Genomic DNA, 16,728 nt, shown 5'->3' with positions numbered 1-16,728 from the left:
ATGTATTATTATTAGTACAAATTTGTGCTCTTTTTTTCCCCCGGTGTTCACAATTAAAGTTCATAAGAAAACTTGTGTGCATAAGTATACTGCACACCAAGCTGTTCATAGGTTGGTGCATCCATGTTTCTGTCATTCCTGGAGATGGTTCTCATTGGCAACAGCTGGACCACCAAGACTCGGAGTGCACAGAGCTCCAGCATGGATGTGGTGAGACATGAGTACTAAACCTGTTCAAACACCCCTCCAACAGAACACCGCCACTAGGATAACAGGTGAAAAAGTGTTCAGACCGTTGTTATTTTGGTGTGATTTGATTGTGTAACAAGTCACTTTGCCAGCAGGCTGCTCGCTGCATGAAGAAATCCCGTTATAGAGATGGAGCGGGACAGGAGAGACAGTCGAGGGGGAGCGACAGAGAGGGATGTCTTATGAAATAAAGAATGCTGTTGGAGAGAGCTGGTCCAAGGTAAACAGGTGAACAACGAGGCGGTTTTGCACACAGGGTTGCTTTTTTCCCCCTAACAGAACGTGGAGAGGAAGCACCATTATCTTTTAATTAGTCAATGTTCTTGCCGTCTTACAGCAAACAACAATCACGCATCCATTTATTCATGTTGCATAACTGGAAACGGTTCCTGGCTCGTTCTTGGCACTTGACAAGGAGACTTCAGCCCCCCGTTTTTACTCTTCTTCTCTCACATGTGCAGACTTTGTCACTTTCTCTTTGGCGCTGTCAAAAAAGCCTCATCTGTCTCACATTATCTCACACGTTAGCTACCCCTCTCTTTCTCTTCAAGTTCTCCCTTCTTTCCATTTTTCCTGCTCCTTGGGGTGCTCCATAAGGTGGAATATACCGCTACGTTGCCCGGACACCCTAGCTTAGTGTGCTCATTTCTAGTAGAGAAGGTGTCCAGAGCTAGTCTGGAAAGGCCGGACTGTGCTGTGTACACCTGGAGCGACTGGAGGGCTGTCGGCCAGACCGAGGGCTTTGTCGATATCCGTCTTCCTCTGTCTTTGTGACATTGACTGCAGATCAGTCCATATCTCTACAGGCTCCTCTTTCTCCTTCCTTTCCTCTCCCCATCTCTCAGGCGTTCCTTTGCCAGTCCATTTTGTTACGTGTGTGTGAGTCTCTCGGTAATATCTCTTAAAATTAGTGATGTAAAGCAACTGAGAACCATAACTCCATTTTAGATCCACTGTGATCTATATTGAGTGTAAGTGTACTGGATTTATACCATCTTGAAATGGTATGGTAGGGCGTCCGGGTAGCGTAGCGGTCTATTCCGTTGCCTACCAACACGGGGATCTCTGGTTCGAATCGCCGTGTTACCCCTGGCTTGGTCAGGCATCCCTACAGATATAATTGGCCATTGGCCATGTCTGTGGGCGGGAAGCCGGATGAAGGTTATGTGTCCTGGCCGCTGCACTACCGCCTCCTCTGGTCGGTCGGTCAGGGCGCCTGTTCGGGGGGTGAACTGGGGGGAATAGCGTGATCCTCCCCCATGCTACGTCCCCCTGGCGAAACTCCTCACTGTCAGGTGAAAAGAAGCAGCTGGTGACTCCAGAGTGGGATAATTGGCCGGGTACAATTGGGGAGAAAAACGGGGAACCCCCCCCCCCCCCAAAAAAAAGGAATGGTATGGTATACAATATCATTTGGTATCATGCTAAACTATTCAAGGTGTGTGTGTGTGTGTGTGAGAGAGAGCGAGAGAGGGAGAGAGAATAGCCTGTGCATGTGTGTAGATGTGTGCATGTGTGTTTCAGGAACCGTTGAACTGACCCGCCCTGCATGCTGGGGTCCTAGCCTAGCAACAGTAGATCTGAGGCATAGCAACAGTGCAGGAACAGTGAATCCACCAATGCAGTAATTGCGCCGTCGGTGCCTCGAGAGCGGCTGAAGTCTGAGTCCACACATACACGCCCTCTCTGTCGTTCAAGAAACACATCATGTACGTCGTGGAAGAAACCATTGTTTACGTGTGGGTGTGTGTGTACCAGGTTTTTCTATCCTAATGGGGACCAAATGTCCCTGTAGGAATACAAAAACCTGAAACTACCTACCTTGGGGGTGGGGGGGGGGGCATTTTATGGGTCCCCATGAGGAAAAGGGTCTATTTTAGGGTTAAGGTTAGGATTAGGTTGGGCATCCGGCTAGCATAGCGGTCTATTCCGTTGCCTATCAACACGGGGATCAGCGGTTCGAACCCCCGTGTTACCACCAGCTTGGTCGGCCATTCCTACAGACACAATTGGCCGTGTCTGCGGGTGGGAAGCCGGATGTGGGTATGTGTCCTGGTCGCTGCACTAGCGCCTCCTCTGGTTGGTCGGGGTGCCTGTTCGGGGGGGCGGGGAGACTGGGGAATGGCGTGATCCTCCCACGTGCTACGTCCCCCTGGCGAAACTCCTCACTGTCAGGTGAAAAGAAGCGGCTGACGACTCCTTGTGTGTCGGAGGAGGCATGTGGTAGTCTGCAGCCCTCTCCAGATCAGCAGAGGGGGTGGAGCGTAAGAGTTTGGTGATTGGCCAGATACAGTTGGAGAGAAAAGGGGGGGTGCGGTAAGGGTTAAGGTTAGGCATGTAGTTATGCTGGTTAGGGTTAAGGGCTGGGGAATGAATGTAGTCAAGAGAGGTCGGCACGAGGATAGGCTGACGTGTGTGTGTGTGTGTGTGTGTGTGTGTGTGAAGAATAAATGATGGCGCGCAGGCTTGATCGCTGCTTTGCGTATGCATAGTCCCATTCGACATGCCATCATGTGATAAGGGGGTGTGCTGAAGTGCTTTGACGGTGTGTGAAATGTCTGTGCTCAAGGTCAGTCACAGGTCAGTGAGCCTTCTGAAAGGCTCCCGTTTATGTTGGAACAGAGAGAATGAGACCATGGTTCACACCTGAGCTGCGACAGCAGTGTGAGAACATTCTGACATGCAGGAGAGGTGGAGAGAGAGAGAGAATGGGATAAGAGAGAGAGAGTGTAAGGTAGAGAGAGAGAGAGAGTGGGATAAGAGATTGAGAGAGAGTGTAAGGTAGCGAGAGAGAGAATGGGTAAGGTAGAGAGAGAGCGAGAGAGAGAGTGGGTAAGGGAGAGAGACAGAGACAATGAGCATAAGTTCTTGACAATTTGAAAGGGCATAACCTCAAAGATGGTGGTACTCATCACAGATAAGCACAAGGACACACACACCTCCATACCTTTGTGCCTTTGCAGTTTTAGCCCCAAGCTTCTAGAATAATCTTTCCCAATCCATTAGACTCGCTGAATCTTAGGACTGTTTTAAGCAGCTCCTGAAAACCATCTTCTCAGATAAACCTTTTTCAAGAGTCCCAACCCTGACCTGACTTCTGTTCTGTTTGGTGTCTAGCTGGGTCTGTTACTCCCCGTGCCATGTCTTTTATATTCATTCAACTCATTATATGCATTTATTCATCTATTGTGTATTGCGTGTGAAGCACTTTGTAACTGTATGTTTTTAAAAGTGCTATATGAATACATTCTGCTTGCTTGCCTTGCGTTTACCCATGCTCAGAGAAGACGAGGTGGGACACCTGCAGTCAGTTGAGACTGAAGAGGTCACTTAGACGAGTGATGACACGTGTCTGTCAATCAACGTTGTGTCCAGATGAACTGATGTCACTTCACCTGGATTACTGAGCATGCAGCAGGACATTTACCCACACTGCTTGTTCCAGGTTCCAGTGACTGCACCAGACCCTTGGAGAGGGCTGTGACAGAAAGATGCACAAAAAGAGAGAGGGAGGGGAGGGGTGCAGAGAGAAGCGAGAGAGAGAGAGCTTGGCAAGGGAGGGAGATGCTAGCCATGAACGAGGAGGCGCACATTAATTTGAATTTAGAGGATGTGGCGAAAGGGGGGGAGAGAGAGACAGAGGGAGAGAGAGAGGGAGAGAGAGGGCGTGCGAACCAGCCAGCCTGTGTGTAATTAAAGAAGCAGGAGTGGGAAGAGGAAAACGTGAAAAGCGGGAGATGGAACAGAGAGCGGAGTCGCGCAGAGGAATGAGAGAGTTATCCACAGCGTGTCGGGGGTCCATGCCCGGGGAGTGATGTACGGATGTGAGAGGCATCCCTTCAGGAACAGTTCCCCCCCGCTGATCCTCACAACCAGGTGTTCTGACCGCCGCTGCCACAGCCGCCCCGCCGCCGCCACAGAGGAAAGGGAACAGGGAGACAAAGGGAAGAAAGAAGAGGGGAAAAGAAGAGAAGAGGGGGGGGGGGACGGGGGAGATTTATCGGTTCCTTCGCTGTGTTAGGCGGCGTGGGTACTCTGTTCACCTTGCCGGCTGCCTCTCTGCCAAAATGAGGAGTATGTGAGAGGCTCCGGCTGTGCGCACAGGCATGCGGCACGCGGCCACTTCACAGAGAGTCGGAGAAAAGTGGCGATCAGCAGTGGACGTCCTCCGCTTGCTCCCGCGTCCGGCGGCCGAGTTGGAGAGCAGCCTGTTTCGTGTGCACCAGAGTCAACCTTTGTGGGCAGGTCAAGCTTACCGGCGTGCGTACCACTCGGCCTCAGCTCTCGTCTCGTGAGCCAGACTCGTGCTGCTGGGTGTTTCTTGTGCACAACAACAGTGCCGTGAGGCCCCCCAAAGTGTAACTAAGGGCTTTCTGGTGCACAAGAATGTGTTGGATTATGTGTGGTAGTGTTGAGATCCTGCAGCGGCTGTTAACATTGACTGGAGGAAGAATGTCTGACAGATAGGGAGGGCAGAAGAAGCGGGCAGGACCGAAACACCGAGCTGTTTCCTTGAACTGCACATCAGCGGGTGGACACAAAGACGGGCATCAGCTGGCTCGGCTGCACACCAGGAGGCAGCACTCAGACCACAACAGAAACCTGGCTCTGCACCCCTTTGGGCCAGAGTCCTCGAGCTGGGAGGGGGGGGGGGGCGAATTAAGGGACGAGTGTGGTAGAGAGCACAGGGATGGATGAGGTCCTGGGTGGGAGTAAAAGGGCAAGAACGGGCCGCCTCTGCCCTGTGATGCCTCCTGTCGACTCTGCCACCTCCTTTTGAGCATGCAGGTACTGCAGATTGTCAAGGAGCTGGTGTCCCCATCCAGACGTAGGGCAGCAGCAAGATTTGGAGGTGTGTGTGTGTGTGTATGTATTTGTCACAGATGTTCTTGTATTAAGTCATTAATGTCATTTCTGCAAGCAAGTACACAACAATTGTAGTTCATGGTCATTTGTGTGTGTAATATTGTGCTGTGTGTGTCATTGTGGACAAGGTTAGACCTCTTGCAGGGCCAATCTGGTGTTGGTCTGCAAGGAGAGGAAGAGTCTCTTGATACCACATACTGTAATAGCTCTGTTGCTCTGAGGAGGGTGTGTGTGTGTGTGCCATGTGCATGTGTGAGTGTGTGCGCAAGTACTCATGCCCATAAATGCACCCGTGTCCACACCGTCGCTGCATCTCTGCTGAGTGATGAATGATGAAGTCTGTGCCCCGCGGTAAAGGAATACTCTGTGACCCCTGACCTCTGCTGTCCTGCCCCCTGATTGGATCAGACTTGTGTGCAGTAGCCTGGATCCATGTCTAGATGTCCGAACAAATACTGCTTTCTGTTGTCGTAGCCGCAAGAGTATCTAAGGCTTCTCCTCCTTGCCAAAGGAAGAACGTCGAAGACTTGAATGTTCTCCCGCCAGTGCTCTGCAAATACAAAAATCCTTCATTTCCACGGCCTCTTTTTTCTTCCAGTTTAACGAACCAGATCGCGGGCAGGGGAATAATCGCTGTCCTGTACTTTCCCCACATACGCCTAAAATCTACTGTAAGCAGGACGTCAACTATAGTTTCATCTGCCAATGGGTCCTTCTTATATTTAATTATAAATTAATTAATTATATGTAAAAAATTATATTTATTTAAATATTTATTATATTTATATTAGAAATATATCTATATTAATATATTTATATAATTAAATTTATTTAAATTATATTTAATTACATTATTATTATTATTACAAATAATATTAAATATCAAAATGTCTTGTTCTGCCTTTGCTGCCGGTACCCATTTTCTCCCGAGTGACCTAGAATTTCCGAGACGCTGGCCCACGTTGAAATTCTTTATTCTTTGTTTTTGTTGCGGCTTCCCACCGGCAGACACGGCCAGTTGTGTCTGTGGGGATGCCTGACCGAGCCGGAGGTAACGCGGGGATTCGAACCGGCGATCCCCGTGTTGGTAGGCAATGGAATAGACCGCTACGCCACCCGGACGCCCCGATTAATGCACTTTAAATGAACTCTAACTTGATTTCTTCCCATATTCAGCCCTCCACCTTTATCTGCCGTGTCCGTCTCGCTGTCTGGTCGGACGGTGTCTCGACCTTTATCCACTCAGACTTTACTCATGCAGTCTGCTGTTCATTTAGAAATCGGATCTGCCACTTTAATTGCTCCAGCTACGTCTGTCTAGTCTGTGGGCATTTACTTACGACCCGACCCGTGTGTGTGTGTGTGGGAGGGGGGGTGAGAGACGCCATACTGGAAAAGGAAATGTTCACTCAGTTACCTGTGTGTGTGTGTGTGTAGCGTCGGTGCTAAAGGAAGAGAGGCACTGAAGCGGAGAGCCTTGCCGAGGGTCGAGCTCCTTTATCGACCGCCGACACTCCTCCAGAGAAGGAGGTGGAGGGCTGAGAGCCCGCGTTGCCCTCCCTTGCCGGCTGCTGCAGCGTCTCTCTTTGTCCGTCGACCCTGCAGAGGAACTCTCACCGGTTTGTTGTTCTTTCAACTTCAATGCAGACGGATTTAGAGATGGCCTCCAACAGATGAACAGATACGGTGCACCAGAGATGCGCACAGACACACACACACACACACACACACACACAGCCGCAGAACTATGCAGACTCATGTGCAGTGCTTGAGGCGTGATGTTTGGGCAAGGCACTTGCAAACGTGTGTGTGTGTGTGTGTGTGTGTGTGTGTGTGTGTGTGTGTGTGTGTGTGTGTGTGTGTGTGTGTGTGTGTGTGTTGTTCACAGAGCACTGTGTCTGAGTAATGTGATGAAATGTTTGCTCTTGAGAGAGGGAGAGAGAACGAGGCAGAGAAAGAGAACATCTCAGCTTGTCACTCCACACATTTTCAGCTCGGCAGTACGGGGCACATGGATTCGATGAGGCGGCTGCAGGGTGTGTGTGAGCGCACGCAGGGTGTGTGTTGTGAGCACACTCAGGGTGTGTGAGCGCACTCAGAAGTCCCGAGTTTCTGCTGCTGTGCCTCTTTGTTATAGATCGGTTTGGTTCTGCTGCGAGCATGGGACATTTCAACAATAACGCCGCTCGCCATATGAAACCTGCACGCCATCAGTGTCTCCCAACATGACCACATGTTAATGTGCTACAACTGCATGCCGCTCCCTTTGCAGTTTTAGGGCCTGGGGCCCGGAGCCCAGCTTCCATGTCAAACCGCCGGCCTGGCAGTACGCAGCTGGCATGTGGCCTGGCATGGCCATGTCTGCAGCGAGGCTAGAGGAAGGGTTTGGATTTATAACTAGTCTAATGGAAAGCTCTGCTCCGCTGCCAAACCGCAGTCTCCTCCGCTCCCCTCTCTCTCTCTCTCGCACTGGTCAGCAGCATTTGGCAGCTTACTATCTCCCCCCCTGCATTATTCAACAGCTCTATTTCACACTCTCTCTCTGTCGCTCCTCAATCTCTCTCTCTCCTCAATCTCTCTCTCTCGCTCCTTGATCTCTCCAGTGGCATCTTTAAACACAGTAGCAGCTAGAGGAGAGGCTCACTGAATTATTCAAATTATCTGCTGGAGGCGCAAGACAAGATTTTTTGGGGTGGGGGTGGGGGGGTTGTGTTGCATATCAACTTCAGGAACAAGTTGTGTGAGTCCGTGTTGCTGTTGTTTTTTGGTATTATATTTGTGCACGCGGAGAAGAGAGCTTGCGTGCTGGCTAGCTGAGGAGGAACGGGCAGACAGTGCAGCGTGTCCGGCTCAACGGGCGTTTGGCCGTCTGTCTCATCCAGACGGTAACAGCTGGCCTAGTCGGGCGACCTCCGAAAGGGCAAAGCAACACTTTGCCGCTTTGCCTTCAGGCATCATCAGGGAATAAACCATTGCAAAATAATGTTTTCTTACTCCATCTGCAACGATTGTAGGAAGCTTGTGTGTGTGTGTGTGTGTGTGTGTGTGTGTGTACTTCTACCTGATTATACTGAGTCCTTGTAGCTGCTTCACACATTTGAGTTTATTCATATCAGGTACCAGATGACTTGCAAACGTCCGCTGATTTCTCCTTTTTCGTGCTCTCTCTCTAGAATTGTGTCCAGTTATTTTCCTCTTGAACCTGCTCTTACGTTGTCCCGACTTGCTATGTCTCCATAATAGCACAGCGGTGACAGTTAGGATGCCGCCGCTTGCAGTCAATATCAGTAACAACCGCTCCTCTGTGGTGCCAAGCGAGGGGATTCCACTTTTCCATTCCGGTCAGATTCCGTTTCCTCTGGATGGAATTTGCCGTTAGAGCCTCATTGAATTAGTGTGGACATGTGAAAGCTGCCTGCGCTGACGGGGAACTGAAAGGAAAGGCCTGTTCGTCCTGTACGTGTGAGTCAGCTCTCGACTCGGCGTCTGCGTGTGTGTTCCTGTTAAGCTATAATTGTGAGGACCAATTTGAGTTTTTAACCAATCGGACGGAGGACATTTCGGCCGGTTCTCGCCTCTGTAAGGGCCTATTTTAGTGTCGCGACTTGGTTTTGGGGTTAAGGTTGGGATTAAGGGGGGAGGGGGGGTAAGGGTTGAAATTGGACACGGAGGTCTGATCAGTGAGCTAGGGCGTAAATGGAGTCGGTGAGAATCCTCCCAGCTACTGTAGTGAAAAGCGAATGTGTGTGCGCACGCATGCATGCTCGTACACAGTTAGGGGTGTACACTGCAAATGTCTTACTGCCATTAGTGGACATGTGTATGCACATCCTGAGCAGTTTTATTTACCAGACAGGGAGAGAGGGAGCGATGACATCATACTGAGGAACGGTGGGTGAATCTGCTCTCATATGTTCTATGAACTCCGTTCAGTCAGAGCCACTCCCTCCAGCACGTTTTTATCTTAGCGACGCTGGTTTCTCCCATGGGATCTCGACTACCTGTATTTAGATAACCTCTGGTCTCTCGTCAAATGGATCCAGACAGCTGTCTTATTTTTTTCTTTCTTTTTAATTACAGTGAGATATCTCCCATTCCTACTGGCTGTTAGAAAAACAGGTCATGGATCGCCGCTGTTGGTCTGCGGGGCAACCCTGAACAATGACGGGTTGTGTAGCATTTTAACGGCTACACACTTCCAAGTGGAGTGTGTTGATGGCCTCGCGCAGCCTAGCGTGGAGGCATATTTTGCATTCCGGCACGTGTGCTGTCGCCGCCTTGCACTTGCTGTTAGACAGGTGTGTTCGCTTTCAGAGCAAAGTTTGCCTGGTATTCAGAGCCCCGTTCGTGCCTTGTGGTGTAGATCCGCCAGTTATTACCTGTTTTATTCACACCAGTGTCGACGGCGGGGATGTTTTTTTGTTTCTTTCCGGCGCTCATAAGTAATTTTATCTTTTCTGTCGGTGCCAGGATGTGCCCACACAGTTTCTAATCTCTCAAATACAGCAGAAGACAAATGGAGAGATTGAGTTACACGGCTACCGCAAGGATCGCCGACACGGAGAGACTGGGTCGAGGTGAATGACTTTATGTCATGGGATACCTTGCGTAACCTTTAAGGCTGTGGAGTCCACGTGGAGTTTTGTCCTCCTAAGTGTACTGTAAGTCTTCCTAGCAGAGGGAGGTGACACCGCCACAGAGGTGCTCACGCCCGCCCGCCGTGACCCGGAGTGATAACAGTCACATCCGTCCCATCCCACAAACCGAGACATTTCCTGTACTGACGGGCAGATAGACGAGAAGAGGGGAGGCCTTTTTTTTTTTCTCCCTGTCCGTCTGTCGCTTCCTCCTCCTCTCTGTCTTGTCAGATATGTTACATCAATATGATTCTTCACGGTGCACCACATCCATCCTATAATGAAGTTTTAATGGAAACTGTTTATCATGAAGCTGTCATTGTCTGCCCCCCCCTCCCATCTTCCATTTCCTTTGCCCGCCTGTCTTTGACCCCCCACCACCCCCTCCTGCATCTCTCCGTCTTGCTCTTTATCAGCTCTTACCCCATTGCCTCCTTGTCATTCCGTTTGTCTCTCTCCTCTCTAATGTATTGAATGAGCCTGTTGTCGTGTTTGTGCATGGGTGTGGAATGTTGTGAGTAGGACCGACTTGCTCCGAAAGTCTCTCTCTCTCTCTCTCTCTCTCTCTCTCTCTCTCTCTCTCTCTCTCTCTCTCTCTCTCTCTCTCTCTCTCTCTCTCTCTCTCTCTCTCTGTGTCTCGCTCTTGTTTGTCTCTTTCTCCCCTCTCGCTCTCCGTCTGTCTGTCTCTGTTCCTGTCTTTCACACTTTCTCTTCTGTCTGCAATGTAGCAAACAAATGGTGGTATTGTGACAACAGAGGCTCTTGAACACATCATCTCTGATCTCACTTCTCTCCCTCTCTGTCTCCCTCTCTGTCTCCCTCTCTCTCTCTCTCTCTCTCTGTCCCCCCCCCCCCCCCCCGTATTTATCCTCAGTCTGGTATGTGGCCGTTGGGCTGTGCTGTGCGTGTGCGTAGCTTTTTGCAGAGGCAGTAGTAATGGGGGTGAGTGGTTCAGGTTGTTCAGGTTATGCCTTCATGTGTTAGACCAGGCTGTCACCAATGCGGACTAAGACTCCAACCTGCCAAGAGGATCCACTTAACAACTTGAAAAGAGGTAACAGATGACGTGCTTAAGCCGCCAATTCTGTGTGTGTGTGTGTGTGTGTGTGTGTGTGTGTGTGTGTGTGTGTGTGTGTGTGCGCGCGTGCATGCGTGCCCTATAACTATTGGCTAACTGAGTGTCGGTTGTTTGGCATGTCAGTAGATTATAATTATTTGCTTTTCGGCTACTAGAGTGCGAGCTGAACTGGGACTCAGTCTAGAAAATCAGTGGGTTTTTTGTCACGATAAATTTTAACATTTAAACAAAATGCCGTGCAGCAATACTTATGTGGATGTATGGAAAATGAAAAGTATGCGATTGCAGATAATGGAGGCGAGGATTATGTACGCTCGTTCATGAGCTGTCTTTAAAACTACTTGCAAGCTTTTTGTTTGTCTAAACTGTACTGAGGATGGTGATGGCTGACGCAGTCGAGGTCACGGTTGTCGCTACGAGTCTGTCTGGGTTCTACACGTGTTAAGTGACTGGATTCAGGTCTGAGCTGGGACAGGTTGTAAATCCACGCCGGGGGACTGACGACTGTTTTGGATGCGTTGTAATAGAACATAATAGATGTAGGAGCTGCCATGAACTCATCACCTTGTTTTTTGTTAGTTTGCTGAGGACATCACTTTTAAAGTGTCTGTGAAGCATGTTGCCGTGTGGCTTTTTCAGAAGTATTTTGTCCGTTACTTCTATCCGTTATTTTACCCCTACTTTAACTGTTTTATTTGTTCTTTTGTGTGACTGTGACTTTGTATTTGTTTGTCCTCCTGCTTTTTATTCGTGTTTGTTTGTAAAGCACTTTGTAACAGTAGTTTTGAAAGGTGCTATAATAATAAAGTTATTATTATTGTTGTTGTTGTTATTAGTATTATTTTTTATAAACCTTTGGTTCCATTTAGTATGTGCACATCCAGCTTAAGTAGTATATTGGAGAGCTGACCTCAGACACTACCGTGATGTTACACGTCAGCTTTTACAGCATCACAAGACTGCAAACAAAAGCCACGACCTTTCCGAGTGCCTCTCTGTTGTGGCTGGTGTGAGTGATTGGTGTGGGTGGCTGGTGTGAGTGGCTGGTGTGAGTGGTGTGAGTGGTCGGTGTGGTGGTGTGGGTGGCTGGTGTGAGCGGGTGGTGTGTGCGGCTCATGTGGGCGGGTAGGGTGAGTGGGTGCTAGCAGGTTAGCGTGGGGACTGGCAGGGTTTGGCCTGGCCTCCTGCTGGGTGACTGAACACAGGCCGCAGCTGAAAGGGAGACCGCACATGAACAAAGTCAAGTGCGAGTTCAAGAACAAAAGGACTGGAAATGAGATTTTCACCAGTCAAGCTTTCCACTATTATTATTATATTATGATTATTATTCCTCTGTAGACGGCAACAGAGAGAGAGATCCGCTCAGAGAGAGGAGAGGAACAGCAAACAGTGGAACAAACACAGTCCTTATCACAAAAGAACAAAGAGGCCTGGCTGCAGAGGCCTGCAGGAAGTTCCAGAGAGGAGAGGAATAGCGAAGGCTGTGATTACGCCTTTCAAGTTGTTCACGGTCAGTCCTTATCTTTGCACAAATATACTCCGGGGCATTTCATGTTTCGCGACGTTAAAAGCACGGACAGCAACAGTAATGGTAGACGAGTAGGCTCGATGTTGTCTAGAGTCATACCTGCTCGGTTTCCTGATGCTTTTGCCGAGAGTCAAAAATGAAATTTGAAAAAGAAAATCGATAGCCTTTGTTTTAACAACCGCTACAGGTCAGCGCGTCGTCCTCCGTGAACATAATGCAGCTTTTGATTGGCGTTTTTAACCTTTACGGGAGCACGGGGCCGATGGGTTGTGTTGCGGGACAAATGAAATGTTCTGCTAAAGGGATCAAGCCAAATGCCAGTTGGAATTGCCTGTCTGCCGTCACAGGATCCGCGCTCGTCTGCACACAATTTCCATCTCTTCGCCCCGCAGCGGCGTTCAGACGGTGACCCCCCGATGCTGAAAGTTAAACATGGGCGGAATACGTCACTCTGGCAGTCTAGCGCCATCAGACACTTGATAATCTCAAAGCTGAAATCTGTGATTTTTCTGATTTGTCCCTCCCTCTGGCAGCGAGAGCTACAAACAACGTGTAGCAGCCATTGTCGTTTGTCTGCCGTCAGCTCGGCAGTAAACAGTTCCCACCCTTGTTGTAAAAATGGATCCTCAGAACAAAGTGAACAGACAGTCTGATGTATTGCAAACCACGTTAAACTATATGAGAACTCTGCTCTACTGTAATATTGATTTTGGATTTTAATTTGATGGCTGGGAGAGCTGGCACTGGATCGGCTGGGAGAGCTTGGTCTGCTGCATCCTGTTGGCCCAGGGACCGTGGCCCTGCCCGGAGCAGCGCCCGAAGAGGAAACACCGAGTGCGGGTTGACAGGACGCGGAAGCGGGGCAGGCTAAGCTAACTGCTAGCCCATGCAGACCGGCAGTTCCGATAACGCCGAGGGCGGTCTGACGGCGGCCTCGACTAGCCTTGACTGTGTTTTTGCTGTCGTCGTGTGGAGTGGGAGGCGGTGTGTCGAAGGCGTCTGTCTGGGACAGCTGGCATTGGATTGCCTGGGGGAGCCTGGTCTGCTGCATCTTGTGGGCTCAGGGACCACGGCCCTGCCTGGAGCTGCGCCCAAGGAGGAAACACCGAGGGTGGTCTGACAGGACGCGGAAGCGGGGCAGGCTGAGCTAACTGCTAGCCCATGTAGACTGGCAGTTCCGACAGTCATCCTGCATTTGTTCTCTCGGACAGTGATTTTTTTGTATGTGTTCTTGCAACTTTTGGATATGTGTTTTTGACATTGTGTTGCACTGCTGTGGGAAACAATATTTCGTCAAATAGTGTTCCTGATTCCTGATGTGGAATCGGTAGATGACCTGTCCAACAGAGACATCTCCACATCATCATTACCTTCCAGCCATTTCTCCCGTTTGAGTAGGAATGTATTTGCCGCTGCACCAGTGTTCATCCTACTCATTCAAATATTTTAGACAGTGGTACTGGAACGTGTCTCCAACCATGGTAAAGATGCCAGTTAGCGTTATGTAACCGGGCCTCGTGGTCCAGACGGATGAAATAACTATTTATTAATGGAGGAAAAATCCTGAATTTCAGCTTTAATTTGGCAGATTACAAAATACACTCCAGTGAGAGGCTTCCTGGTTTCGCTCTGCCGCTTGCCGGAAACCGGAGCAAATGGTATTCATGTCCTATTCTTACAATGTTATTTTATCAATAGTTCATTCTTGGCAGCTGTGGCTATGATATCCCATCCTGCAAGGAATGAAGTTATTCCGGTTGCATCGACGGTAATGTGGCCACCCCTTTATCCTCCGAGATATCTCTAGACTTTAGAGTGAGTTATTGAGTGGTCCGAAAGTCCTGCTTGTGGATGTTCTGGTGTTATGATCAGAGCGGAACATCTTGGGAACTCCGGCTCCGACACTACTCTTGTTCCACTGTATACTGGTTTGCTAATTGCATATGCTTATCCAGCGGCTCCGCTCAGAATGTGAAGAGGGAGCAGCTTTTAGTCTTTGCCATGAGCGAGCGGCAGGGGTGCAGAGATTGATCTAAAGAGCAGGTGTGAAGGGCACAGTGGCGACCAGCGCGGCGGCATCCAGCTGGGCAGAGAGGAGATGGATGGGGACATTTTAATCAAAACAAGAGGGGGAAATGATTCTGGGCCTATGTGGTCCTCGCTGCAGGGGACCGATGTGGAGGAAGTTGAAGAAATAGTTTCAGTTCTTTGCGGAGCAGTTGAAAGGGCAGCTAGACGGGGGGTCTACCCGGGCGATGGAGGATGGGCAGGCTGGAGAGAGGCGGTGTGGGGACGGAGGGGGGGGCTGACTCCAGCCATAAACCACACTGATCTGACAACCTGTAAGCTTCTGGTCAGTATAATCTTCTACATTTTACAGTGAAAGCCTGCAATCCTGCACAGGTCCCTAGAGTCCCCTTCCTAGAAATACAAATACACACACACGCATGCAAACACACACGCATGCAAACACACACGCACACATTAACCGAGCCACAGATGCCAGAGTGATTCATGAAGCATGAAAGAGGTCTAATTGCATTTAGCTTTAGCCCCTCCACTGTGGAATACTAATAATGGCTGTAGAGGGTCCAAGTTTTTTGGGTATGCTTTAGTTCGGAAAAGGCTGAATTCCATTTCCTCTCTGATTCAGTTCCTTCTCACCATGGGAACCACGGCCCCCTGGGTGGAATTCCCAGAAGAGAGGGCTTACGTTATTTGTTTATTTGCTTTTAGGCCCAAGACAGTGTGCAGTGTTTAGCGTACTCCCCCAGCCTTCTCTCCCACTGAGAGAGAGGGCGAGAGAGAGAGTGTGTGTGTGTGTGTGTGTGTGTGTGTGTGTGTGTGTGTGTGTGTGTGTGCGCGCACTTGCATGTTCTTGGCAGCCCACAGTGACATGCCTTTCACCCTTGATCCATCCCACCATCCTGTCATAAAAATTCCGACCAGCTCAATGAGAAAACATTTGTTCGAACATATTGAAATTCCAGTCAGCCGTCCCCGTGCTGAACCCCACAGACCCACAGAGGATGTCGGGGAATGACTCCAGTTGAACACTTCCTGCTGGATAAACATTGAAAGCATGAAAAAAAGGGGAGAATGTATTGAAAATGGCGAAGCCCGTCCCTTGAGAGCCCCTTTCCATGAGTACCTTAAGCGGCTGTCTCGCTTACATCCTTCAAGAAGGGCCTTAAAGCCTTCCTCGTTAAGACCTGCCTTGACCCTTAAGTGGTCTCTGGTTGCACTCTGCTGTGAAAGTGAATTGACACCGGCTGTTGCTACTGCATCCATTATTATTGAGCACTTTTCTACTTGCACTTGATAGCATAATTTGCCTGTTTTCTGACTTAAGGCAATGTTTGTCTACTTTGCACCTTGAGTCTCTTACTCGTGCCGCTCAGTGATCGAAGCTGCACTTACACAATCAATCAATCAATCAAGTTAAGGTGCACTTGACTTGACATGCACTCTTGGCTATGATATGGTTACTGTGTGGTGTCCTATGATGCCACTGTAACATTAGAAATGATCTTCTAGGGTGTCTGGGTGGCGTGGCAGTCTATTCCATTGCCTACCAACACAGGGATCAGCGGTTCGAATCCCCGTGTTGCCTCCGGCTTGGTCGAGCGTCCCTACAGACACAATTGTCCGTGTCTGCGGGTGAGAAGCCGGATGTGGGTATCTGTCCTGGTTGCTGCACTGGCGCCTCCTCTGGTCAGTCAGGGCGTATGTTCAGGGGGGAGGGGGAACTGGGGGGAATAGCGTGATCCACTCACACGCTACGTCCCCCTGGCAAAACTCCTCACTGTCAGGTGAAAAGAAGCGGCTGGCGACTCCACGTGTATGGGAGGAGGCATGTGGTAGTCTGCAGCCCTCCCTGGATTGGCACAGGGGGTGGAGCAGCGACTGGGATGGCTCAGAAGAGTGGGGTAATTGGCCAGATACAATGGGGGGGGTGATAAAAAAAATTAGAGCCCGAGTTATTGAGTTCTTTGTTGATGTAGCTCGTGAATGCTTCAACATTGGAAACCTCTATTCCCTCATGGCCATCATCTGAATCTGCGGCACGGTGGCCCAGTGGTCAACACTGTTGCCTCACAGCAAAGAAGGTCCTGGGTTCGAACCCCAGGTCGTCCCTGGTCCTTTCTCTGTGGAGTTTGCATGTTCTCCCTGTGTCTGCGTGGGTTTCCTCCGGGTGCTCCGGTTTCCTCCCACCATCAAAAAGACATGCATGTTAGGGTTAATACTCCTGCCTGTGCCCCTGAGCAAGGCAATGGAAAGAAGAACTGGAGTTGGTCGTCGGGGTGCTGCAGCTGCCCACTGCTCCTATACAATAGGATGGATTACATGCAGAAGACTCATTCATTGTA

At 49.8% G+C, this 16,728-nt stretch overlaps 1 protein-coding gene across 1 annotated transcript in view; it reads left to right on the top strand.

Annotated features, from left to right (window-relative positions):
• The first annotated feature begins 10,693 nt into the window (after positions 1–10,693).
• The window catches only part of usp6nl (USP6 N-terminal like), a 42,651-nt gene continuing 36,616 nt past the window's right edge, over positions 10,694–16,728 (top strand). The window contains exon 1 of the mRNA XM_056276590.1: positions 10,694–10,806. Coding sequence (XP_056132565.1) covers positions 10,752–10,806 — 55 coding nt within the window. The 5' untranslated portion in view covers positions 10,694–10,751. The remainder of the gene's footprint in view (positions 10,807–16,728) is intronic.

Source organism: Lampris incognitus, chromosome 3, assembly GCF_029633865.1.
Source record: "Lampris incognitus isolate fLamInc1 chromosome 3, fLamInc1.hap2, whole genome shotgun sequence".
Taxonomy (NCBI): Eukaryota; Metazoa; Chordata; class Actinopteri; order Lampriformes; family Lampridae; genus Lampris; species Lampris incognitus.
The sequence above is the reverse complement of the archived record's forward strand: the minus strand, read 5'-3'. Positions and strand labels throughout refer to the sequence as shown.